Source organism: Camarhynchus parvulus, chromosome 1 (genome assembly GCF_901933205.1).
Source record: "Camarhynchus parvulus chromosome 1, STF_HiC, whole genome shotgun sequence".
Classification (NCBI taxonomy): domain Eukaryota; kingdom Metazoa; phylum Chordata; class Aves; order Passeriformes; family Thraupidae; genus Camarhynchus; species Camarhynchus parvulus.
The window spans coordinates 107,842,265-107,869,858 of record NC_044571.1 but is presented as its reverse complement, the minus strand read 5'-3'; the positions used below and the strand labels follow the sequence as shown (position 1 = coordinate 107,869,858).

The window sequence follows — 27,594 nt, the reverse complement described above, 5'->3', positions numbered from 1 at the left end:
CATGTGTGTGAGGTTTTCTCCCAGTGAAACATAGTCTGTTGGAAAAGGTTTTTAATTGCCCTTTCAGTAGGGCTCAGATGGCTTTTGTACATTTTTTTATTGTCACTTAAACAGGAAGTTATTTATAAAAATACAGCTTAAAAAAAAGGTCATTGTTGGAATGTTAAATCTTTCATCTTGCAAATAATGTGGTGACTGTACTATCTTCTTCCTTTGGTCCAGCCTTTATGAGGCTTAAATAACTGTACCAATTAGCCCATGTTCTTTTTAGTTGGGGTGCTCTTTGTGCTTCAGTTTTGCTTCAGCTCTTGGCTACTTTCTTGGTGCTGGTTATCAATTGTTTTGAGCTACAACAGGTGCTTTTGGGTTACTGCACAGCAGTAGCATGAGTAGAAAAATAATTTCCTCGTTGGCAACCCCCAAAGTGGTGGGAGAGAGGCTGCAGCAAAGTGTAGCACTTGAGTTACGCACTTGGGTCTGTGTCCATTGTCTGAGCGGCTTTTCCCCTTTCTTGGAGAAAGCAAATCCAAGGAGGTATTGCTGCCTGCTTTGTCAGGCAGCAAGGGGGAAAGTCTCAAGTGATAAATGGATTAAAAAGGTCGCTTGAGGCAGGAGATTGGTACTGGTAAGAGTATCAGAAAGGTCTGTGTTTTAACTCTTTCTTGCCTGCCCTGCTTCCACATGTAACTCCCAAACACAAACCTCCGCTGCTAAAAATGGTGAAGAATTGGATCCCTAAAGATGTGTTAGTCTGTGTAAAATTCAAGGTAGTTGTAGCTCAGCTTTTAGTGATGTAAAGCTTATTTTGAGTGTGAATGCCAGTTTTTCTTTTGTTTGTTGTACAGCTTTTAATGTATTTTCCCCAAAGACCATAAAAATATCTTATTAATTGCATTTTATGTGCGTAATGCATAAGTATATATAGACACAGCTTTTTGGAGGAGTTTTAGCTGGTCTGTGTGTAAATTCAGCCTCTACTAGAGTTCATTGGCAAGTTTAGCTATGGCTTATAGAATTCACAGGCTTAATCTATGGCTTATTTGTTATAAAATTTCTAATAAGATTTCCTTAATGCCTGATTTTATAAACATCTGAAAAGTTTTTTCAAAATATTGCTGCTTTGTTTTAATCCTGTTTACAACAATTGGAAAGTATTTAAGGAAAAAAATCAGGCTTGTAACAGTTTTTTCTTTAAATAGCAGATTACTGTTAAAAAATCTGCTTACTATTGCAGTGTAATTTGAATGTTATTACAGTGATTAGTTGTTTCAGACAAATTTATAAATAAGAAGTGTTAGAATTTAGAGATATTTGCCAAACTTGTTTGCATTTTCTTTGTTTCATCAAAAATTTTGGGCACAAGAGCTTTTTCTATTTGCTGCATGTCCTAAAAATAGAGTACGAGTTCATAAATCAAATTATTTGCTACTTCACTTGAACACTGTAAATTCATGTAGTTAAAAACACTTCAAAGCTGAAGACCCCCTCTTCATTTCCCTCCTGTGCTCTCAGTTTTAGATACCACAGTTGATGTGTATGTAGGTGAATGGAGAACTTTCCTCAAAAATTCAAAACCCTAATAATTGGTATGGTGTTTCCTTTTTTTTACTCTTTTTGGGTCATAATGTCAGTGTCTAACCAAGTAATGTATGAAATGTATGTTGTTTTCCTGTTGCTGTGGTAGAGGATGATTGAAAAGCTCAAGTTTGCAGGAGGCAAGACCTGGGGGAGGTTAGAGAAATTTGCTGCCAGACTTAATATTGCCATGTGCTGATACTATGTGGGCACATTTAGCTTTGCTACTTGCATATAAATTCCACCCCTTTATCCTCAAAATTTGTCATGCGGTGAATGCTGATTTATAGCAGGAGCTGTCTTTTCTCTGACTTGAAGGTATTTTGGTCCAGAGGTAGGTGTGAGCATGTTTTAGGACTGAACATGGCACATAAGCTAGTCTAAAATTCACTTTGTCCTCACATTCAGGCAATGACTGCTACTCAGGTGAACCTTCAAGCTATTCAAGCCTTAAGAACAACTCCAAACAGAGCAGGTGTCATCAGTTCTTTTTCTGCAAGGCTCCCAGTGCAGTGGGTTTCAACAGATTTCATGCATCTATTGCTTAAACTTAAACAATTTCTGTTAACTTTTTCAACTGGGTAATAAAAAATATAAGGTTCTTAAATGACAATGAAAGACAGTCTGTAAATCTGGTTGTTCAAAAATATGCTTTTTCTTCTGAGGAAAGCAATCTTCTGCTTTTTCCGTGAACTGATAATAGGATGAAAAGGTGTTCATAGTACAGAAGTTAACTTAGTCCTTTACACCTTTTAATTGGTAGAAAGTGTCTGTAGGTTCCAAATTAGCAAAATTGATACACTCAGTTTGTGTTTGGAGATGTGTGTATTTTTGAGCTACAGCTTGTGAATTTGGGAAGGACAGGAAAAGCTTTACTATAACGATTAGGTGGGTAAATACAACTAATGATCCTTTTCACTTGAAATTTTATTAAATTTGGATTGAAATAGGGCTTGGATGTCAACTATTTTAGCCAGTAAAGCAGGAATGTTGTTACTGCACAGTAACAATGACTGGATTAAAGTGTCTTTGCATTGTGAATAGAATCTTTCCTGGACCATGAAGTTATGGCCTGAGTATTACAAGATAACAAACGATGTCTTTGAGTGTGAATCACACATTCTCTATTTTGGCCACGCGATTTGGCTTTTTGGTTAGCAGTAAGCACTATAAACAATGACATAAAAAGGTTTTCTTTCTACAGCAGAAGCAAATACTTCATCTGAGATGGGGGCCTTTGAGTTGCAGAACAAGAAGTAAGGCATGACCTTCCCTAATATCATAAATAACATATTGCCATCGAAGTAGACATCAGACTAAGCTTTCAGCAGCAGCCAGGGTTGACTTGAGTGATTTCCAGCTTAAAATGGAGGTAGCTGTAAGTGGCAATTATATCCATTAAGTGTCATTGTAGACCACTGACCATAATGATTTCTGACAGAAACAGCTCTCAAGCCTTACAGATGCAGGAAATGCCAAATCTGATTCTTCTCCAGGTGTCTCACTGAGCAGCTTGTTTGTCCTTATGCAGTGGAGATCAGAAAGGTTTGCTGCAAACACAGTACCTGTCATTACTGTTATTCAATTTAAAGTGTTTCCTCAAAAATGGGTAGTGAGTTCTGGGGTGGAGTTTGGATAATAATTGCACTCCTTGACAGAGAAACCAAAAGAGGGAGTTACTGAAGTAGAAAGCCCAGAGAAAATAGTAAATGTCCACAAAAAGACATTACCAATATAGTGCACAACACTGACACAGTTTATGGTGTAAGAGCATGCTTTTCATAATATGAATTATTGTTGGTGCCCAGTCCAGCCCTGTTAAAAACTGAATGATGAATGCCTTCCTCTGATGGCATACCTGCTAAGGACTTTTGCAGCCAGAAGGACATTGCTCACCAGTAGTGTTTGCTAATACATTGGCAAGCATTTCTAATGTGAACCTGGTTTTAGAACAACAGTTTTCACAGTTGGAAGGGTCAAAGACAGCTCGTGGGGGGACTTGCATAATTCTTTTAGGTGGTGCTGGGGCTGACTGAAGTAGGGGGTCTGACACCATGTTTGTGCAACTTGTGGACTTTACCAAGAGGTAACAGATTGAACTTCAGGTATTTGATTCCACTGATTACTGTGGGTTATCAGTTTCAAAGGCTGCTCTGGGTATTGTTGACTCTTGTCAGCAGCCTCTGTATGTAATTGCTTGTTTAAATAACTGTAAAAATGCCACTGAGATTTCTCCACAGATAGGTTTTTATTAAATGCTTCATGACATTTGTCTAATACAAGCCATGTTTAGTCTGTGTGAAGGAAAGCAATGTGATAGTAGTAAACTGTGGTGGTTTTTTTATATTTATTTTTGGACATTTTTTCTAAACTAAGGTTTGTCTGTCCAGTCTTTGCTTGTTCAAAAGAACAGATGTGCTAAGTGTGTCAATATTTTTTTTGTATGTGCGCTATTCTCTTATTCTCTTTCTGAAGTTTATCTTGGTTCTCTTTCCTAGGCTGTGTGGATTGCCTGCCAGGAACTGTAAGAAATTCAGGGATTTGTCAGAAGGGAGAAGGCTTTTAGCCTCTGGAACCTTTTCTGGCATTCATTCTATCAATATTACTCCACGACAGGTGTCAGACAACATGGTGCTTACAGTCATGTCTGTTGCAATGTTGTTAAATACAGACAATGCATAGATATTGTTGAGTTGAACATGTATCTATTTTATCCTTTGGTTTTCCATGAATTGCTATAGTGATGAGGACTAGTTGAGAAAAATTGGCAGGAGAATGAAGACCAGAAGCAGATTGTGCTGTGTTTTGTTATTAAAGGGTTGTGGGTTTTTTGTATTTTTTTTTTTGTTAGCATTACTCCTGGTATTTTCAGTGAGTGTTGCTACTTAGAGCAAGATAAGACAGAACTTTAAAATTCCAAAATTAACTCTTTTACCTCCTTTTTGGAATGATTGGAAGCTGACACTTGCTACTTCCTGGCACAGAGAAACATAATTTTGATCCAATGGCTCCAAACCCTAGCTTTGATATTTCTGATCATGCAAAAAGTGCAAAAAGCATAAGTGATAAATAGGAGAAGCTTTTTTTTTTTTTTTTTTTTTTTTTTTTTTTTGTTTTTTTTTTTCAAGGACCATAATTCTTGGGGCAAGGAAACTCTAACAGAAAAATAGGCATAAACAGTAATTTGTGTCTGTTTTTTAAATGCCTTTCATACTTTGCAGTGGTGTATTCCCATAAAATTTTTTCAGATGTATGGATATTTTTATTTTAAACTAAAAGGGAGTTTTGTTTTTTTTTTTTTAATATCTATCTGCAGTGGATTAGCTTTCTGAATCTATTTTGCTGAAGCTTTTGATTCTTAAATGTCAGTGTAAAGAAAGTATCCATCCCCTGCAGCTTGTAAATTATTTTTCTGTCTTTCTAAAGCTTTGTGCAGAGTAGGCTGACCCGGACTGAGGTTGCATGAACAGCTCTGTTGGAGAAGATAGGAAGGAGCTGAAAAGTGCTGGTTGAGAGTTCTCTGGGTCTTGCTGTGCTTCATCAAGGTGGTGTTCCTGCTGGGGTTTGTTTTCCCCTTTAGGGGACAAGAGGCATTGTAAAAACCTCAAAATTCAGTGGGGTATGAGCTTTTACCAGGTGAAAATCTATTCGCCTGTAAGATGCAAAAGGGCATCTAGAAAACAGTAGAGATTGGCAGTGCTGTTGGGCATGTGCTTTGGCAGTGAATGCATCATTTCCTAGGCTAAAAGCTTTGGCTTAAGATTTTCTTTTTTCCTGCTGTTTCTATTGATACTCTTTCATCAACTGATCCACTTGTGAGTTATGAAAGAAACCACGAGGGAATTGAAGCAAAGAGAAAATTGTGGTCTTGACAGATGGACTCAGGAAAGGCTCCTTTGTGATGTGGAATAAAGTGGGGAGCTTTTACACTGATAGACCTTGCCAAATACAGATTACATGTATGACCTTAATTAAATGACAGAGCTATTTATTAAACAACATTAGAATTGGATATATCCCCAGGAAACAAGCTAGTGTGTTGCAGTTGCAGTGTAGGATATCAGATTACAAGTTCAGTATTTCAAAACTCATGTTGACTTGGAAGCCTGAATAGGTGGTGACATGATGAAGATAAAATATTAGGATACTGTTGCACATACTACCAGAAGATTCTAAGAGACTTTGCTGTTTCTACCATTCATAATATAGCCAAAGCAAATTTGGGACTGATGAATGCAGGGGAATTTTGTACACCCAAATGCATGTACACACCAAGTGGCTACTGTAACATAAATTTGAATTCCTGTCTTCTCTAATAATTTCATTCTGTTTCTTTTAAAAACATTCATTGCCTCCACAAAATAAAACTAAAGGATGTGAGTGTTTGTGAGAGCCAAGGCAAACTTGGGAGCAAGAGGAAAAGAAAATAGGAAATGCAGATTTGCAGACCAGCTCTAAAGGTTGTCATGAAAGCTTGGGTTACATCTCTTTCAGAAAGTGTTCAGACTGCTGTGTTCTGTTTTCCAGCTATGAAGGAAAAGTGTGTGGTGTGGGAGTTTTCTGGGTAGGGTTTTTAAATAATTGTTAGGGTGGTCATAAGATAACTGGAGCAAACAGGTTGTAATTGCAACCTGTAGTGTTGCTTTTCGTGGTGGTTATTGCAGTGACATAGTAATTGCAGATCACATGAAATCTCAATAACTTTGGTGGTGGATTATTGCTTCTGCCTGCTTCTTCCTTTGTGCTCTGCTGTGATAGCTGACAACGGGAGATGGCCAAATGCAGGGAGCTTAAAAAATTGCATCATTGTATCATGTGTCTACATGAGCAAGATGGCTATCATGCTTCAGGTGAAATAATGGCATATTTCAGTGTGAGTCTTCAGTAATTCTTGGTGTTCTGATATCTTGGGTTAGATATCACGAAGAAATTTTTATTAGCAGATAGAACCACTTAAGTGCTTTTTGCTAAATTTTTGGAAATACAGGTAACTGTCAAATCTTAAAGAAATAGCTTCTGCATTATTCATGATGCAATTTGTATTGGATACAATCGTGTCAGTACTCCAGGGAATGCTGTATATTATGGGAAATGTTGTACCCTACCAAAATGCAGCCAAACAAAACTCATATCATCCTACATTACTGACACTGCACAACCCTTGTGATTATTGCAAAGGTATCTTGAATTCAAGTATTATGAAAGGGTAAAATATACAGAGTTTGTGTTTTGAGATCTTAAAAAATACTTACATCACATCTTCTGGGCTTTTTACATTAATTACCTTTCCTGCTTTTGCCTGCCATGAGATCCATTTCCTTGTACACCTTTACTGTATCCTTTTTACACAGGGAGCAATCTGGAGTGCAAGCCAGCACTTCATGGCCTTTGAGAAGTTTGGGATTCTGAGGCTGATAATATAAATCTTTCTTTTTAAAAAAATACAGCAGTTGTGTTACTTTACAAGGCAGTGGAGGGAATTCACTCCAGAGCATTAATCACAAAAGAAAGAAATATGTTGTTGGTTTTTTTTTTATTTTTTTTATTGTTCCTGTGATCTCTGTCGTGTATCTGTGTTGTAAACATCCAGAATAAAAGTACTTGTGAAACAAAATCTGTCTGATTCTGTCATTGTTATAACATGTATTTTTTATATTCAATTGGAATATGCTGCATACTACTGAAACTCTTCATGAAAACTCATGAACACTTACAGGTGACTTCAGGGTTGAGGGAGTAGAGGATCTTGTAAGTTTGTGTGGAGCTGGTGGCATGGAATCATACAGCTCAAAAATAAAGGAGATTACAAGTGCAAACTAAAATTGTGGCAGCATTTGTTCTTCAGTCTTCAAAATTGTAAATGAGATGGGATTATTTGGCTGCTCAACTCTGTTCAAGGTGTGTTATTAATGGATTTGATGTGGGGGGACACTGTGTGTGTGCGTTTTCTGTGACTTTTTGGGAGTGGGGTTTTGTGGAGGGATAGAATGTAAGAAAACAGTGCAGAAGGCAGTCTCACACCTGAGGAGTTGCAGCTGCACTAATCACCAAAGATTAGGAAAAGCCCTGCCCTTAACAGGCCACAGCTGTGTCCAATAACAAGATGAGTGCTACAAAAGAGTGGCTTAGCTGGGTGAGGAGAGAGATGGAATTTGTTGGCTGTGCTGTGAGGAGCTGCCCAGGAGAAATCACTGAGAAGGTATGGGACTTTTGAAATAGAATGATAACAGGGTTTTGTGGGTTTTTTTTTTTTTTTTTTTTTTTCCGTTTCTGAATTTCTCTATGAACTGTCTGAGGAGTGAGCATTTTCTGAACTTTAGCAATAAGCAAAGTTTGAAGTTCACTGAATGGTCCTAGAGTAGCTGTCCTTGGTGCAAGTTAAACTTAGTATTAAGTTTATTTTTGTTTCTGGGAGAACAAACTCAATAGAAAATCAATAATTGAGTAGGCTGAGATAGTTTCTGTTGCATTCACCCCCATAACTGCTGCTTTCCCATCACTGTCCCATCAAAACCAAACCAAAACCCAACCAACCAGCAACAAAAAACTCTAACAAAAAAAACCCCACAAAACCCTTTGGCTTTCCTAGTTGCTACTAGGAATTTATTCTCAAAGGAAAAGTGGAGGGTGCCTGTCTTTGAAATTTGGTCTAGAAAGAGCTAGCTAATTTAGTTTTTAAGATTTAGTTTTTTAAGTTTCTGTTTGTTTTAGTAGAAGGTTACCATATCATGTTCATTGTCATTCATGTTTGCTGGCATCTGCCTCTGCCAAAATACATACTCTGAAACTGCTTACCTGTTTTACCCAATAATTTCATATGTAAATAATGAGCTAATTAAAGAACAGCTTTTCCCTTCAAGATACCTGAAACTTTTAACAGGATGGGTTTAGTTTTGAGTTTTGTTTTCATAGGTTTTGGGTTTGTTTGTTTTTTCCTGTGAGTCTTGTCTATGTTTGAGCTATTTGAAATGTCAGGTTCATAACATTGTATCATGGACAATTTGACTTGTTTTGAGACCTGTATGGAGAAAAGTTGCCCTGTTACTTGGGGAGTTCACACTTTTGCTTTGCTCCAAACTGAGATGAAGGGGCGGAGGAAGGTCTTGCCAAAAGGGAAAGTTGTGGCCAAAGAAGAGGTCAGGGCCTGGCTGTGGGACCCTGCTTTTTGCTTATTTTGGGCTTGGAAAGCGCTGGGAGCCTGAGGAATTAAATGGGAGGGCTGATGGAAAAGATGAGTTGATCCTGTGTGCTCTTAAAGGGTCTAACAGAACAGAGTTATATCATGTGTGCAAGTTGAGATCTGTGTTATAGAACAGACATGGGCCTCTCCCAAAGGTCAAGTGTTACACATGAGTGCAATGCAGTTCTAGCAACTCTTTTAATACTAAAAAGCTGGTTGAATTGCTGGTTTGGACTCCTTAATATTGACCAGATAATTTTTTGTTCAAATTGTTAATTATGTATACTGACTATGCCTTCATGAATCTAATTTTTGTGGATTTTACCTCAGTAAACAACCTGAAAATTTATGCATGATTAGGAATAATTGATAAATTTAGGAAGCTTCCCTTAAGCTGTCTGACAAGTTGAAAATTTTTCTCTTTTAGTTGTATTTCCTAAAATCATCAAATGGTTTGGGTTGGAAAAGACCTGTGTATCAAATGGTTTGGGTTGGAAAAGACCTTAAAAATCATGCAGCTCCAACCCCACTGCATGCACAGGGGTGCCTTCCAGTGCAGGTAAAGGAAGAAAGAACATTTAAATTGAAGCCCTGCTTATTGTTCTCCTCCTTACATGATATGTACATCTTGTGCTGGAAACCTTAAATGAGCTTTTGCTCCATGTAGGATGTGAAACATAACTGCATGGGCTTGGGATTTGGATTTGGGAATGAAGCTGTGGTTCTGGGTTGTTTACCTGTCTGACCTGTACTAAAGGACTGTGAGGGAGAAAGAAGGTCCTTTCTGCCAGTCTCTTGTCTGTCTGGTGTGTTGCTGGAAGCTTTTTGTCATAACCAAGTGCAAGTGTAACGTGGTGCACTGGGACACCACACCAGGGCTTTTTGAACAAAGGCGTCTCTAAACTTCATCACGAAATCACCCACTCTGTGGTTCAACATTTAAAAGGAATTAAGAGTTCATTTCGTGTGAATGTTCTTAAAGGCACTAAATGCTCAGCTCAAAAAAAAAAAAAAAAAGAATAATTACGAATTTTTCTTAGAATGTATGGACTATAACAATTCAGTCTTCCTTCATATTTAAAAACAAGGGAGGTACATATTAACAGCTCTTTGCTGTGTGAGAGGCTACATGATGTGTGGCATTACACTAATTCTAGCCACACTGCAATGAATTAAACTGTCTGACTCCCTCCTTGGTGATGTAGCGGTATGTTTTGTCCTTTGCAAAGGAAGACGGATGCCAAACTACTGTTTTTTTCCATGGTTTTGTGTGTTTTAGCCTTGTGGAATTCTTGTGTGCATAGATACAGAAACACAAAGAAAATTAATGTAAGCTTAGGGGAGGTGTATGTGATTGCCAGTAATCCAAGTTATATTAGAATGCTTTGGCATTTGCTGTGCTTGTAGTATCTGTTGTGATCTCCATTGTTGGTTTAAATATCTTATATGCTTTGTGGTGGTTTTAATTTTTTTTTTTAAGCAGAACTGTCTAGCTATAGTAGATGTGAAGTACTACATTTCCAGAGAAAAATTCTGGTTGTAGGGGACCTCTCAAAACTGTTTGAGTCTCAGCCTCCTGCTCAGGACTGGGCCAATGTTGAATTGGGACTGGATTATTCAGGATTTTGTTTTCTTGCATGTGAAACCTACAAGAATGGAGCCTTGGTCCTCAGAGAATATTTATTTTCTTCTCTCTAGGTGGCACCCCCTGTCAATTTTTGCATGTGTTTTACTCACAAATCTTTCATCCTGTACCAGTTCAGATGGCAATTGAAAAAGGCTTCTAACTGGCAGTGCACAAACTGTGTGTGTTGGGAGGGACAGAATAGGTGATTATAGTATAGATGGTAATGTATGTGTAGCTTTGTAAAAGCTGAATGTGAGTTCAAGCTCTCCAAGAGTAGAAGGAAAAATTTAAGTATGGCTTTTTAGGAGAGTTATATGCAGTTTAAAAGTTATACATTTATTTCTGGAATAATAAATAGCCAAGATATTCTGAGGCAAAGAATAAAAGTTGATAAAAAATGAACCACGTTAATTCTTTGCATAGCTAACAATACTGATTATCTTCCTTGATGCCTTGGAAGTATTAGTATCATTTTTACCAGCTTCATTCTTTACATATAGCTCACAAATGAAGCGGCTAATTTCCTAAAAAACTCTGAACACTTCAAGTTTTGGCTCATGGTTTTTCTGCTTTGTTATTCCCTTGTGCTGATGCATATCAAGTTGACCTCAAATAAGGAGGCTGTGCTGACTGAAGCTTTGGGACTAACCTGTTGTCCTGCTTGGCGCAGTTTGTAGGTTTTTCTTTGGCAATTCTCCAGGCTGGAAAGTGGAGCTGGTAGTATTTTCTAGGCTTAGTTCCAGTAAAGGAGATATTACTTTCATGTTCTGTTGTATGAATTTCAGGTGGGAGAGGGGATGTTAACAATCAGATTTGCAGATCATCATATCCATACTTCTATTTTTCAGTCAAGACTGCAGTGCACTGCCTTTTTTGTTTTGTACTTTAAAGATAGACAGGTACTTTCAAATACAGCTTTTCAAGCAGGTCATCCAGTGCAAATTGTCTAGGTTCTTTTATAAAGAGGAAAAAAATATACTAAGTAGTCATAAGAAAGTCATAATGTATGGAAAACTACTAAAAAGGAAAATTCTGTCCAGCATATTATCCATTACTATGTTGCTCAACCTATTTGCTGTTTAAGCTTATCCATCTATAGTGAGTGCTTAGTAATATTAATTCTCTACTAAAAAAGTTTTATATAAACAAAGCTTATGTCAAAATTTTCTATGAAAGATGGCTCTAACTTAAGTAGCTGTTTTGGAAGGTACATAGAGTCTTAGGCAGACAAGATGAATTTGAAATTGCAGAAAAACAATTTTAACCACCCAGTAAATAAAGTGTTCTATTACATCTTCTATTTCCTAACTCCTAATATTAGATAAGGGTTTATTCCATGATCTTGGAAGTCCCAGTAGTACTTCACAGTAGGAGTAGTTACACTTGCATGTGCAGTGTATCAGGATGACTAAACCCTGGCAATACCAGACAATATAACTTTGTAGTTCTGATTTGAATTGCTGCAAGTGGTTTTCCCAAGCTACCTCACCACTTCAGATATTTAAAATTCTGCTGTAAACTTCGCTGTCTTGATGTGCCTTGAGTTATTAAGATATTTGAGTGTTGCATAGTAATGAAGTACTAGATAATACTCTCCCCTGTATTTTGTTTGCAATTTTCTTTAGTCAAATCAATTCAAAACTTGAATCGTAAGCTTTCTAATGTTGTGACAGATAAGTCACATTGTAGAAAATACTCACTTGCTTAGAGGCTGGAAAGTAAATGATGTCTAAAATTATTGGGCTCTCCCTAACAATCCAGTACAGCTGCAATCCCATCAGAAAGGGGGTTTCTTGGAAGTTATGCCATATGTACTTAGGAGCTTAAATCATGTGAAAGGGGCTATGTGGGATGAATCCAACAGCTGCTGGGCAGTGCTTTTTCTGCAGTTATATGCTTAACAGATTTGGGTGATGCAGCAAATCATACAGTTTTAATCAGATTAGAGATTATGTCAAAGACAGACGGTACTTTAGTGTTTCACAAGAATAGCCAGACTGTGTAAAATCTGAAGTGTCCTGTTTTCAATAAAGGTTAAAATTTTCAGTATAGCAACTTGGAAAATCTGATGTTTGCTTTTTTTGGCTAATACAAACTTGTTAATGGCTAGTATTTCTTACCTCATTGATTCTAACTGAAGTCTGGAATAAACAGTGTTTAGACTGCGCCTTGAAAATTCTTGGCCATGAATGTCACAAACTTTTCCTAGCAGCCCTTAACAACAATACTTGCTTTTAGCCTGCTTGGCTCCTGTGGGAATTGATTGCCTGGGACTAGTTACAGACATTTCTCAAGTACACAAGTTCTAATTATACTTCTAGTACATTGACAGTAAATTATGAAGACTTGGCATTGTGGACTGTATAAATGTTTGAGTGCTTGGCTTCCCTTGTTGGTCCTGTCTGCAGTGAAAGCAGTTAAGAATTAAATTTAGAAAAGTTTGTGCTGTGAAGCCACTGTGGTGCCTCTGCTGAGGTGACTGGAGCTGGTGTGATAATGGTATTACTCTCCCCTCTCCAAATATCCCAGATCTTATTTCCCAATCACTAGAGGTGACTTTTTCTCTCTTATAATGGTCTTCTCAAAAGGCTGCTTTTCCCAGGCATTACAGGGAACCCAGCAAGCAGAGCAGTGCTGGGGAGTTGAAATGTGTGGTCTGTGTGAACAGCCCCCACAGCTCCTGAGCCAGCAGAGACAGCACTCCCTGATCAAACCAGTGACGGCTGATCAAAGCTGGCATAGTGGTCAGTAATAAAAGCAATAGTCCTTGCTTCTCATTCCATGTTTAATACTTGTTTGTCTAGCTATGGTGCTGTGTAAAAATCTCATGCAGGCTTTTCTCTCCTGGAGTACTGTGAAGTTTTGTTTGTTACAATAAAATACAGAGGTAAATGAAAAGTGGATGATAACAAATGCTTAAAGGCCAGGAAGAAATCTACAATGGCAGGATATTTGTGTGCATGACAGAGGGGTTGGGAGTATATGTTTGTGCATGACAAAAGAAAACAAATCATGTCTTTTAGAGGATGGACGAGTTCATGCACATTCTAAAGCTAATAGAATGTAAGGGGTTATTTAATTAGGTGGAATACTGTAGGTTTATGGAACGGAAAATTGCTATAGGAAGAACAGTTGGGAGAGGCAGTAAAGAAGCCAGGTGTTGATATAGGTGCCTTTTCTCAAACCATCTTTTTGAGAGTCTTTTAAGATGGCTGTCCATTTAAATCTGCTTCAAGTTTGACAAAAAAAAAATCCTGTAGTAAGGGGAGGTTGTGTTTGTTTGGTATTTATCAAGGATGAGAATTTTTATTTAAGTTTCTAACATGTCTTTCAAATAATGACTTATGCAATAGTTTAAATATACAAGCTGTTGATCTTATCCCTTATATCATGACTTTATTTTCAAGTTCTGGAGCTTATTTTTAAGGGAGGTGAAATATGACTCATGGAGATGAGCAATGAAGCAGTAACTAGAGCAGCTGGGCAGTTTTCTGTCAGAGAATTCAAGTAAAAATTCTTACTCCATTGTGTTTCCACCAAAGTGGCATGAGTGGCAAAAGTAGTGAGGAATATCTGGTGTTTTATTTCAAATAAATCAGGAGTTCTGATTTAAAAGCTTTTTTCCTGTTTGATAGACAAATAAAACTTTCAGTTTTAATTTCTTGTGAATTTATTTAGAAAGGTAAATCCTTAGGCTTTTGTTGAGCTTCATTTATTGCAGTTAATGTTTCTCGCAGCTTTTCAATATGGAAGTCAAACTGATGCAGCAGACTTGAAATCCAAGTTTAAAAGAAACCCGTGTCCTCTTATGTTTGCTGCTGTGGCAAGCTAATAAAAAACTCAAACCCACAATATACAAACCAGCTTTAAAACAAAATTAAAGTGTTATTGAAGTCTATTATTTTGTCACTGTGTAGGGCTTTTACAACCCGTAGGAGGTGTGTGCTCTGGTTCTCACTGCACGAATAAATGTTTTAGAAATGGTGCCATCTGGTGCTTTCAGGTTACTGAAGTCCTGCAAGAAGTAATAACACTTGACTGTCAAGAGGAGAATAACAAATTATTTTTACAAAAATTCTGTTTCCCTGAAGTCTCTTGCACAGCAACTTTGTTTTGATTCCAGCTTTGTAGTAGTGCTGTAGTAATCCTTGCCTCTTTCCCCCAGACTGGATCTTGATTTCTGTTAACACAAAGGGGGTCTGTTAGCAATAGCTAGCAGTGGAATCAAATGGGAATTGATAAGCTGTTGTTTACCGCTTCATTAAAATTAATTCTGGTAAATACAACATCTGAGTTCTTTCTAGATTAAGGTGCTTTTAAGCATTTATTGATATGATGAGTAGAAACAGTTTTGAATGTTCTACTAATAAATACATGCTTAGAAGAGAAAGAATAAGCTCCTTTTAGCATGGAGAGAAAATCTAATCTTTGGTTTCCAGTTAAATAGTACTGAATAACAAGAAGAATTTGTGAACTTATAATAAAAAGGCATTAGTAAACCAGATGAATTTTTGACTCAGTTGTCTTCATATTACAAACAAATTAATAATTATACTGTTCCTATAGCTTATCCATGAATGTGATTAATGTTCAGTGTTACGTTTTTTAGTGTGTTTCGGCAGTATGGAAACCTGAATGTTTAGCAAGAATACAATTTCAAATTAAAGCAATAAATCAGACTTAGTGAAGTAAGGTGTAAAGTGTGCCTCACTCCTTGACAGCCACTGAGAGAGAGCAGTGAGTGTCTTGTCCCACTACATTTGGCAGCAAGAGCCTCTTTATCAGCTACTGTCGTTCCAGTCACGCTTGTGTTCACGTCTCTGCTACATGCTCTGCTGATTACCTTGGAAAAGGGCAATGCTGTAACTGTTCAGCTGACCTTTCAGTTTATTTTCTCTTGTGTAATATGAAACATGAGCTAACGCAGCCCCAGTCTACCGATTGCAAGAAAATCTGTCGCTGTGCTTCTGCAGCTTTCTGCTCAGATGTGATGGGGTTTCTCTGTAGTTACATTAATTCCAGAAACTCCATCAACTTCTGATATCATCATAACAGTGAAGCAAATTATTATAGCTAAAAGAGGGGCTTTAGTGTAGAACTCATGCATAATAAAGACTACTTAGCAGAGGAATAGTGGGACAATGACTATGAAATGAAAAAATCCCAGACCTAAATAAATGAAGTATGTTGCTGGTAAATTTGTCTCCTTACATTCAGAGAAAAAAATATATAGAACTGTCATTATTTTGTAATTGCTGTTTTATTTAGACTGTGTCCTCATGATAGGGAAGCTGTTTTGAGTGCTTTGGCGGATACAGAATATACATAGCTGTGCCATTCCAGAAGGTTGTAACACAGCTTAGTATTATAAGGTTTGGGGATTTGCTTGTTTTTGTTTTTTTTTTAATTTAATTTTTCTTAGGTTTTTTTTTCCTTACTTTGTTCCTTGAGGAGTGTGTGCTTTAGTAGTTTCATTTTTTTAAATGACTGTATACCTTTTATTCCATTAGAGGGTTAAATTAAATGGCTTTCTTGTAGGAAGTGTTGATACATGCACAGCTCTTTCTTCTTTCCTCCTGCAATTGATGTCTTTCAGTAGTTTGCTGGGCTTCTGACGGAAAGAAAATGCCTCTTCGTTCTTCTAAACGCTAGTAATTTGTTACACTTAACCTGTGAGGTGCATCCATGTGTGTCTAATAAACTGAAGTGGGTGAGAGATGAACAGGAGTGTGTATAAGTGAGCCTCTAAATATTGGCCGGGGGGAGGTGGGTGGGAGGGGGATTGTTTTTAGGATTGGGATTGGTTTAGATAAGCCAGTGGAGCAGTTGTTAATAATTGATTGCATTAAGTTTGCATTTGGTTCATCTTGTAACCTCTCCTGCATTTGGTTCCAAGTTGAGAATTGTGCGTGTTTATTCTGATGCTGATGGCAAAGACATTACAGCTGTCAAATGCTGCCAAAGCCACTAAGTTACCTTAATGGTTAAAGCAGGGAAGATGGCTCCTGGTCAGCAACAAGTATTCTTCTTGCTAAAATACTATGAAATAGTATTTATCCATATTTGACCTCACAGCTTACAGGTCTTTGCATTTCTGCTAGAAATTGCAGATTGGATGTCAAACTCTCTAGTACCCCTTTTTTTTTGCCCATTTTTTGTTGTGCTTCCATGTACTTTTTGTTAGGGCATGACTTGCATGTCATTATACTTTAAATTATTTTGCAAGGAGGTGATGCTGAATCAGATGCCTTGTCTTGTGTTGATGGCTTTCAACAGAGTAAGTGATTATGTATTATTCATCCCAAACAAGTAATTCTTAATTTTTGATGTTGCATTTAGTTTGAGATGTGAACTACATTAGTGTTCTATGCATAAATTCTTTACCTCATTCTGAAATCATAAAACATCCAAAGAGAATGGGGAGTTATTAATTATCTGCCAAGTAGAGAAAATTTGGAAAAATTATTTTTCAAGCTTTTGCCTTTCCTGCTCACTTTTGTGAGTTCTCTGCTGGATGATCTTCTAGTAGCTAGTAAGAAAACCACAGTTTTGGTAGGAATTACAACATAAATGATTTAACTGTGTACCTTCCTTATTGGAATAACTCTATCCTCAATTTATTTGGGCAACTGTTGATTTTATTACTCCTGAAAGGTACTAATGCCATTGGCCAACCTGCAGAAGCTTTAGTTTTCAGCTAAAAGTGTGTTTTTAATTGCCTCTGATGTTGGAGAGCAGCAAATTGTTTGTAGTGAACAATTTTGTGGAAGGAGCAATTAGAAGACTTGGGGAATTCAGATTTAGTTATGGGGAAACTTCTTAAGATCATGATTTCAGAATCATGTGACAACTTCACTTCTATCCTGCAGAAAAGCAAAATAAAGTGGTCATCTCCTGGATCTTTATGATCATCATCCATGGCTGTCTTGTGCTTCTAAAGCATCTCTCTCAGAATAGTTCTAACACTCCAAAGGCTGCATGTTGTTGATGTTCCTTAATCTATTTAAATGTATATTTAAAAAGATTTCCTGAATGGGATACAACTTGCTTGCAGAAAGTGCAAGTCAATCAGCTACAACTATAAAATTGGTAAAAGTTAAAAATGCATTAAATTTGTTGTTCTCAAGTAGTCATACCTACCCAGGATTTACTGTGCCTTTACTTATTCCTGTTTTCCTGAAGTGTGGTTACTCCGTGTAATACTCTGAATAGCCAAATGAAAAGTGTGTGACAGAGGGTGGAGAAAAGAACGAAGTAAACCCCAAGGCTCCTGTTTTGGTATATTTTCACTGGTGACAAATGAAATTGAAGAAGCTGCCATCAGGAATTTGCTTGTATTGCATCATTCTAGTTCAGAGTGGCCTGGTGCCTTTAATTTGCTGGGCTGCAGAAATTTACTTTAGGAAGAGCTTTATGTCTCCTACTTCGGTCTTCCTGCAATCCATTGCTTTCTAACCAGTTGAATGATGAGAGATTGAGGGAATAACTGGCTACAGACTCAATGGGAAGATGAGATCCAGGGCTTCACTAATCTGAGCAGGGACTCTGCACTGGCTTTGGTGTCAGTGAAAGTCTTTGTAACTGCATCTTCAAAGTGATTGCAGCAATATTAGAGGCAATTTATGAACAACGCCATAAAGCTATGGACTGTGGTCCATGACATTGACATTAACTTAAATGTTTGTACTTGCTGGAAAATGGAGGATTTGGTTACAGAGAGTACCTCACTTGGTATTTTCTTTCATTTCCTGTTCCCTTTGGTATCTGCAGAATTGGGCTACCAGATACCATTATCAAAGTCTCTCCTACTTACTTTCATCTTTTGAATAAATTAGCATTAATACTGGGCCAATACTGTAGAAATAAGCTGTGACCAAAAAGCTGATGTGGACAAAAGTCTAAAAGATGAATAGCTACTAAAACCAGCGTCATAAGCAGAAGAGGGACTAAAATCATTAATTTTTGTGTTGTTGTCACAGGTCTTACAGTAAGATGACTGACTGTTCTATAATCTGCAATAACAAGAGCTTGGGTAAAAAAACCCATGAGAATGGGCATAAAAATGTATTGAAGTTTTGCAGCCATCTTGGTGTTCAGCACCAGCCTCTTTAAGTGAGAGTATCTCTTATGCTGCCAGGACCTTTTTGGTTATTTTAGTTTCTGTTTAGATTCCTGTGATGCCTGAGAAACTAAAGCTAATCTGGTTAAATTTAAAAGTTTAAAATACTACAATACCTCTTTGTTATTTGATGAGGTGGTCAGGAAGGAGTTACTACCTCTTCTGCTTGGAAGAATAAAGTTGTGAAGGCATTATGTGGAGCTCTAACTCGGTGCTTTGACTTACCATCAGACTGTTCAATAATCTGCCAAAAGTCTTATTTCAATAAAGCAGTTGACTTTGGGGAGGAAGGAGAAGCTTAGCTTTATTTTTCTTATGCCTCATATTAAGGCTAACAATTTTAACATATACCTGAGACTTTTTTAATGGGTTCAATTAACTCAGTGGTTATAGGAACTGCAGAACCAGGGTGCTTGTATATTCAAGTTACAAAATAAATAGAACATTGTTTTTTGGTATAAGGCTGTATAGCTTAGCATTAAACTGAGACCTCTTTACTTCTACTGCATAGGTTTTAGTTGTATAGGTATCCATAAGACAAAATATTTGAGGGTGTTTCAGTGATAGAAGTGTGAGGAATAACTGCTGACCTGATGCGTCAATTCTTGAAGTAGTTGCTGATGTAATATTGTCTTTGTAAGGCTATTTTTTTTGGCAGGATACTTGTTTACTGGATAGCCATTATAGTAATTCATGTTTGATGTTTTAATCCTGCTTCTATGGAAAGTCAGCCAATTCTTACACTTCTATTGTAAGGCTTCAAACAAAGCTGCATATAAAGGATGGGATTTAAAGCAATGCTGTGTTACAAATTATGAATGTAACAATAGGAAAAGACTGTTGTGACTGTTTCAGGTGATGTTTATGATTACCAGTGTTTCACACTGAAATAATGATGGGGAGGGCAAAAATGTTGGTGTAAAAGCACTTGGTAACAGAGTAGTACTTTGTTTCAGTCTATGTGTTCTGTGTTCTTGGGCTAATGCTAAGACTGAAATCTTTTCAGTAAGTCCGAAGACAACAATTTGTTTTTTTCAGTTTTAAGAAACACTGGTCTATTAACAGAGGTTAAATAAATTAATAAGGGACTTGAAAACCTTGCTTTTTCATAAAAACTCCAGGATCCAGGAGTACACCATAAGCAGCACCCCTTCTGCTGCTTGCACTTGTCAGATTTGTGTTGCTGTACCTGTAGTAAAGGACTTCACATGCAACTCTTCACATGCAACTTTGGATGCTGTGTTCAGAAGTTCTGTGGATCCTCTTGTTGCTCAGTTTAGGTGTATTTTATCCCAAAGGTAATGGTTGTACTTTTCAAGTCATAGTTGGGTACAGTTTTTACCTTGTAATCCTCACCAGTGTCAACATAAACACTCAGAAATTACAATATCTTAACAGACTTTGCACTCTCTGAGAACTTGAAAAGTGTGAAGGCAGAAGTCAGTCTTTTGTTGGGACTTACAGCTCTAGATGCTGATGTTGACTCTTCCCATGTCCAGAATGCTGAAATTCTCACTTACAAAATGCATTCAGTCTGTCATATAAGTATATATATGCATAGCTCAACATGATATAAATTTCAGTGTTGAAGAGGTCACTAAATGTAGTCTTAATCAAGTGTTTATCTCTGGTATTAAGACTTGTATGCTATTAGTGAACAATATAAATATTAGGAATTGGTTGAAAAAAAAAATTCTTGTCATTTTCTGTGTGTAATCCTGGGGTGTCACTTTGGAAGATAAAAAAGTGTTTAACAAGCCTTAGTAGAATAGAAATGAAAGCTGAAATACTGTGAAAGCAAAACCTGGAAGTTCCCTAAATCTGGACATGAGTATGTACTTAACTCAGTCCTTTCCTTCAGAGGAGCAGCAGGCTACAGTTGCTGCTTTACAAGGCCTTTCTGCTGTTTTACAAGGCCCTCTGTGACAAGTAATGTTGTTCTGTGTCCAGAAGTATTTCATCTCCTGAGATGAGTTTTTGGAACAGTTCCTAGCAAAAGTAATTGATCCATTTCAGGAGTTGGTGAGGTTTTTGGTGAGCTTTGAGCAAACTACAGTTCCTTACTGAATAATCTCAGGATGTGGTTAAAAAGAATAAATTCTTTCTAGACTCTAATTTAAAATCAATTACAGAGAATACTACTTGTTGCAAAAATCTTTATTTCTGCAATGCTATGTAGCAATAATACCTGAATTAACTTAGTCTATTAAAATCAGCATGCTTCTGTACAAATAGAAGGAGCATTCTTAATCAATGTATATGATGCTGTGTTCCAAGTCTGTCCTGTATAAAAAGTCATTATTGTAAGAATGGTATACATCCTTGATCAAAAATTCATCTAATATGTTCCCTTTCTTGCCTTCCCTCCCTCTCACCCCCAAAATAATTTATTGAGCATGTAATCTTGCTCACCACTCTTTGCAAAGTGAGCAGAGTTGACTTTTTTCACAATGATACTCATGATCATTTCATCTATTGAATGCCATGGTGTCTTTATGTAGTGGTTTGCTTAAGCTCTGAATTTACTGAAAGGCAAAAATTGAAGCAGTGGGTGTTCTTAGTGCTTTTATGACAAGAATCAAGAGTTTACAATATCTGTATTACTGATTTTTTCCCAAAGATACAGAATCACATAATTGCTTTCTGAAAGTCCATTTTCATCTATTCCACATTCAAATCCTGAAATTGTTAGATGCTTATTTCTTCTGAAGGAGATGAATGGGTTTGATTCCTAGAAGGGATCATGTGGAGGAAGAGGAGTAGGCCACTGGCATTTGTTGCACCTCTAGGTGATGTGAAGTGGATTACAGCCTTTTCCTTTTCTGCGCTGAGATTTTCAGTCCTTCTTTGTGGCCTGTTGTTGTTCTCTGGTAATAAAGGATTCATTTCCTTCTTCTGCAGCTTTCAAGGGTTTGTGACTGACTTATGTTTAATAATGAAGCTTACTATACCTTTTCCTTTCTGCTGAGTATGGGAAATACCACATCCAAATAATCATGTTCTTAAAGCTGTGACAACGTATTTGTGGTAAGAGTAGGGAGGAAAAGAATAATTTTGGTTAGATAACATATTTCAAAACCCCCTCTTCTATTTTACCTATCTCAAGCTTATTGCTTCAGTTAGATCTCTGAAGTCACAGCAGCTACCTATAGTAAAACAGATCCTGCTTCAGCCACAGTGCAGCAAGGTGGAAGCAATACATGTGGCAAGCAGCAATTTTGAAACAGCTTATGTATGGCAGATAAACAGGGATTTGCAGATAACACTCCAAATATGCTTCTTATTATATATGTTTTTCCCTTAGCCAACTAAATATTTATATACAGAAAAAATATCTATATGTATATAACTATACTTCTTGTATCATACAATATTTTAAAGAATGACTTAAATTTCTAAGCTATAGGGGTTTTTATTTTTTTTCCCCAAGGAGAACACTTCAAAAATAGAGTAATTTGAATTTACCAGCTGATATATGTTGAAATTCTGAGGGTATTTGTGACTTGCTCTGTGTTTCTGTATTTAAGCTTTATATAAATCTTTGTGATTGCAGCTGTTTAAAATGTAAGTTAATCAACTGAGTTTGTATATGTATATAATATACTTAGAGTTGGAAATTTGACAAAATATTTTCCCTCAAGGACATAAATGAAATGGATTATCAGAGCAGTAGTAGTTAGTAATGCACTTCTGAGCATTATACCCATGAGCAAATTTTAAAGGAATAATGCAGGTGGATGGGCAAGAATAGTTATGAGTGTATTTGCTACTGTGTATCCTGGAGGCATTTTCAAATCTTTCTCCTTTAAAGATGATCATCAGTCTTAATAATAAAATAATAGACACACTGGGATATTAACCTTAATAGTAGTCACAGTACTCTAAATTAATACAGGTAATGCTGTTTACCTTAACTAGTAATTAGACATTTTAATCTACTTTGAACTAATTAAGGGCCAAAAAAATCAAAACTTTGCAACAAATCAGAGTTTGCAGTCCTTACACTGCAAACAGACTTACTTTTCTTTAAGCAGCAAGGTGCTATTCCATAGTGCTGGTTTAGTGTTTCTATTTCCTATTGCAAAACATAGGAAGTGTAATAAGGCTGACAAGTTTGGTTTTGCTGGGGTTCTCACTGGTTTTTATACACTTCAGAAGATTCTTTACCATTTATGAATAAACAAACACATTTCTAATTTACCTCAGGAGTGTCTTACTGAAAACAAACAAACAACAAAAAAACTGTGCAGGTAGCATTAATTAAATGCTCAACTGCAACTTTTAGCTGTGCTTCTGCACAAAATAGCTCGTAATTTAGAGGTCAAAGTTGACTATCTGGTTTATGTTGTACACCATTAATTCCAGAAACTTACTTGCAGAAAACATAGCAAAATATGTCAAAAAACTCCAAGCTGTTACAGGCAAAGGTTTATGCTAGAGGTTTAGGGCATTTAAATTCCTACTGGTGTAAGTAGGGTATGGTCCAAATAATTACGTTTATGAAGCTGTAATTTTTTCCAAATTGTTGCAGTGTCAGGGATTGACTGCAGAGTCTTGCTGATTGTCTCTGTAAAGAGGTTGCCTAATGAGCCCCTTTCTGCAAGGACCAGATGGGTTTGTCCATGCTGACGTGCTGTACTGCAAACTTTTCAATGGCCTGAGATTGTCTGTCTATTAAAACTGGCTGTGAGAGATGTGGCAGGCCTATCCAGCTCTCCCTAGGAGGCTTGTATCTGATATTAATAAGGTGGAAGGAAAAGTGCTAGGCTGTTCAGAGTGTGAAGTTCTCCTGTTGTGTAGTAATACTGAGATTTCTTGGCTGCCAGTCAGGAATTGTAGTTTTAGACTGAAAGTGCAAAATGTTCCTGTAAATTAGAGAAAGCACTGACAAACACGAAGATTGCAATTTTAGACTGTGTAACAACCATGGAAAAATTGCATGGTTTGTATTAGATTTTTTTTCCTATTCCAGTAGAGAGCAGTGAATCTCCTGTTAGTGTGCTTAACTTTTTCTTGTTTTTTAGGTTTTTACACTAGTTAATATAAGAGACGCTTGCTAATCTTTGTAAAAATTTTCTCTGTTTTCATTGCAAGGTATTCTCTGTTTTATAACCACTTGAAGAACATTGAGGAAAGTGAAGGTGGCCTTGATAAATTTACCAAAAGTTACAAAACCTTTGGAGTGAACCAACTTGCAGATGGTGGAATATACTGCAAAGAGTGGGCACCAGGAGCAGAAGCAGTGTTTCTTGCAGGTGACTTCAGTAAGTATTCTTAGGAAAATTTCTTCTCCCCTGCACAATGTTTTACATCAATATTCTTTTCCTTTAAATAAAATTTTGTCACAGTGGTGAAATTCTGATAGTAAAAAATGTATGTCATGGTTTAAATGAATAATACTTTCCTCTGTGTTGTAGTAGCTTATGAAGATGATGTGTTTCTGTTGCATGGTCAGTGTTATACATTTTTTTAATACCCCAAAGGCAATGACTCATCTCACACTGGATCACACTGCAACTCAAGACTGTATCTAAACTTCCTGAAGTTCTTTTTAAAGCTTTATAACTAGACTTTTATAAAGGTGTATGCAGAGAGGCAAAAAAAACCAGTGAAATAATTTGCTTCATCTTTTAACTGATCAAGCAACAGTGTTGTTAAGGACCCAGGCCCTTGAGAATTCCCACCCATCCTGAGAGTTTAGACAAAAGTTCTGCTGGAAAATGGTAGCCTAAAATCAAACTAAATGTTACTGAAAGAGTAGCTACTTAGTGTTTGTGGGGGCAAAAGAAGGAAAGGTGTTTGCAGAATGGGAAGGTGGCAGTATTACGTGGAGGAATTGCATTGCTTCCTCTGAGGACCGGGAAGACTATTCCCTTTGAATTTGAAACAAAAATATAAATTTGCTTCTTATTTGAATGCTAGCTACACTCAAATGATGTTCTAAAACTTTTAGCTGAAAGTGACATTGATCATTGCTCTTCAATCCTGCAATACTTGCTCTCCTTTTTGTTTAGGGTTTCAGAGAGCTTTGTTCTTTTTTTCCTTTTCACCTCTACACTCTCTTCGGTTAGGTCTGCCAAAGTACTGAACAGGGACTTTCTGTGATATTATTTTGTTCATTTAACTGCATTTCAGAAGCATGTAGTTTTATTTATCTGACTTTGATTTTGCAAAAATACTGATCTAGGGAGTGCTCAGTGTATTTGTGTTGCAAAGAAGCAATATGAAAAAAGTTATTTGAAGCCGTTAACTACTTCTGCTTAAACACAAAACTAAATTTGGCCATTCCTTGCCCCTGTCTGAGGAAACCATCGAAAGGAAAATCTCTTTATTTTAGGAAGGTTTTTATTTAAAAAAATTTAAAATCCTGTTTTTGATGCAGAATTTGAACAGAAAAGTTAGCGCAACATTGTTTTCAGCCATGATCCTGTTTGATATGACTATTATATTGAATGATAAAGTAGCTTTTCTTAAAGTGCTGCTTGTCATTTTATTGGAATAGACATTGATAAATAGGTTAGTGTAGTTCTTGCATTTTAATATTGAAATTGGATGTCCTCTAATACTGAATAATGAGTCGTGTATAGTACACCTACTAGATAGATAATAGTGATTTCAGGTATCAATATAGACTGCAAGGCAGCTAGATAAGGTTATTTTCATAGGTCAATTTTATATGTATAAACATGCAGAAAATTCTCCTCCTTGTCTCTCCTCTACTTGCTGCAACCATACCCATTGCTCATGGTTTTCATGGGATTGGTGCAGGTTAAATGTCTCAACTCAGCTAAAGACTAGAGTGCATTTGTTTTAAATAAGTATTTTAAGAGATGTTAATGTTAAAACCAGATTTTTAGTAATATCTTTGATATTTTTTGTAAATTGTCCTATCAGGTTGGAGGGGGAAGTATATGTATGCCAGAATAGGGTAGCTAAACACTGGAATAGTTTTCTAAACCCTACTTCATTTAAAATATTTGATTTAATACATCATATGAAGCAGAAGTTTTGGACTAATATCTTAGAGTAGTTATATCTAGACATTAATGAATACAGCAATATGAAGAGAAAATAAATTAAAAGAAATTCGTTGTAATGTGGGAAAACTGTGTTTCTCCTATATATCAGTCAGTCATAGTAAAGTATTCATTCCCAAAGGGGACAATAGTGTACTTGGAAAGACTGGAGACATGGAAGATTGTCATTCAATTCATACAATCTTGAATAATATTCTCCTGAGAAATTGGATTGCAAACCCCTAAGATTTAGAGTCAGTTTGCTACAGATATGCTTAATTAAAACTGAATCCCTTTAACCTTTCTTTAAGTTTTCAAGCAGGTTAAAGTCTCTAACTAAATTTATGATTATATTGTGTTTAAAATGGATATTGGGATTGCCTTTAAGATTTTTTTTTGGATAAAACGTTTTTATAAAAAGAATCGTAGCATAACCACGTCAGGGGAGGTTGGAAATCTTAAACAAAGAAACACTGAACTTAGATGACAGAATCGCTCTAGATTTTAAACTGAAATATGGTGGTATATAATAAAAAAAACTATCAATTCGTGCCTTTTGTTTTGGAGATGAATAGCAGTGTTTTCCTTAATAATATGGTATTGTATGAGAATATCCTAATGTTTGGTGTAAATATACAAAGTATTAGTCTCTGCTATTTCATCTTCAGGTATTTGAGGATCAAAAACTAGTAAAAATTAAAATGGCAAGTAAAGGTTGTGTACACAGACCTTGAACTTTTTTCCCCCAAATTTCTAATTAAGCTTATAGTTGAAAATATCTTTGTTATGAATTATGTGTAAGACAAACATGAATAATTTACTTCTGTAATTATATACATGTGAAGCCTCAGTCCTGTACATGTAAAGTTTTTTCTGAATGACTTTTATGCCCTATAACAGGCAGTAAAAGCTTTTCTATTAAGGTATTTTGACCCAAATTATGGGATTTTTATACCTTATTCTGAGAAACTTGTAATGAATGGCATAGCTCCAATTTATAGGAAGATTCTTAATATCACTGTGCATTTCGAAAAAAAATCTGCAAACTGGTAATAGTACACAAATCTGTAAGTGGATTGGAGAATGAAACATGAATTCAAGAAAATCCCAATGCTTTCAGTGCTTTTTTGTCTCTTTAAAACTCCATAATTGGAGAGAAAAAGTATTCTATCTGTTGGTGTTCTAGTATGAAGCTTTATATAAGAAGTATTAAATGATCATCCAAAAACATTAAGATTTGTCAATTAGTACTTTCAGCATCTCAGTAAATCAAGTGTATGAGACAATTACGCAGCTGAATTTCCAACACTAGAGGCTCTATCAACATTATAGCTCCTTCAAAAGCTCTCAGTGATAAAACTGAATATTTCATTTGTGTGCCCTATTGCTGAGGAACCCAGTGACTACTGGCAATTTATTGCTGCTTTAAAATTGACTATTTCAAAATAAGTCACTGTGAGTGACTGAGTTTTGAGAGTAACCCACGGAATTTATTTGGGAATTGGCACACTCACATTTGTATTTGGTCATGCAGAGGCTCAATGTGTAAACAATTCGTTAATTTTAGAAAGAAAGCTACTGGTTTTTAAAAGTTTAAGAGTAAGTATGCATATGTTAGTTTGGAAATCAACATTTGCTATAATACATTGTTATATTTGTGGTCTCTGTTCTTTTAGTTGTCTTCCCTTCGCTCCTTCCCAGCTAACATTGATCTAAAATGTTGATCAGCCTGAATTACCTGGTTTGGTTTTTGCTTCCTTTTCCTTGCACTGGTGGGGAAGGCTTCTGCTGGGGTTGGAGGGTGGAAAGAGGGTAGGATAGTTGGTTCTGGGAGGATATTTTTGTTATTTAAACTCTGACAGGATCCCTTCAGAGTGAAAAAAGAGTACCTTAAGGCACTGTACTTCATAATTTAAGTATCTGACAGCTGACTAAAAACTTCATGTATCAGAATGTTTTGGGGTTTTTTAATTCCAGATTTTTACTGAAATGAATTCTAGGTACTGTCATGATATCATGCTGAATTTCTTACTGCTTGCTTTCAAGATTTTTTTATAGAAAAATATCTACATTTGAT

The 27,594-nt window shown here is 36.4% G+C and overlaps 1 protein-coding gene across 1 annotated transcript in view; it reads left to right on the top strand.

The window, feature by feature from the left end:
* The window catches only part of GBE1 (1,4-alpha-glucan branching enzyme 1), a 136,910-nt gene that overhangs the window by 9,683 nt on the left and 99,633 nt on the right, over nt 1–27,594 (top strand). The window contains exon 2 of the mRNA XM_030954545.1: nt 23,596–23,765. Within this exon, the coding sequence (XP_030810405.1) occupies nt 23,596–23,765 (170 nt within the window). The remainder of the gene's footprint in view (nt 1–23,595; nt 23,766–27,594) is intronic.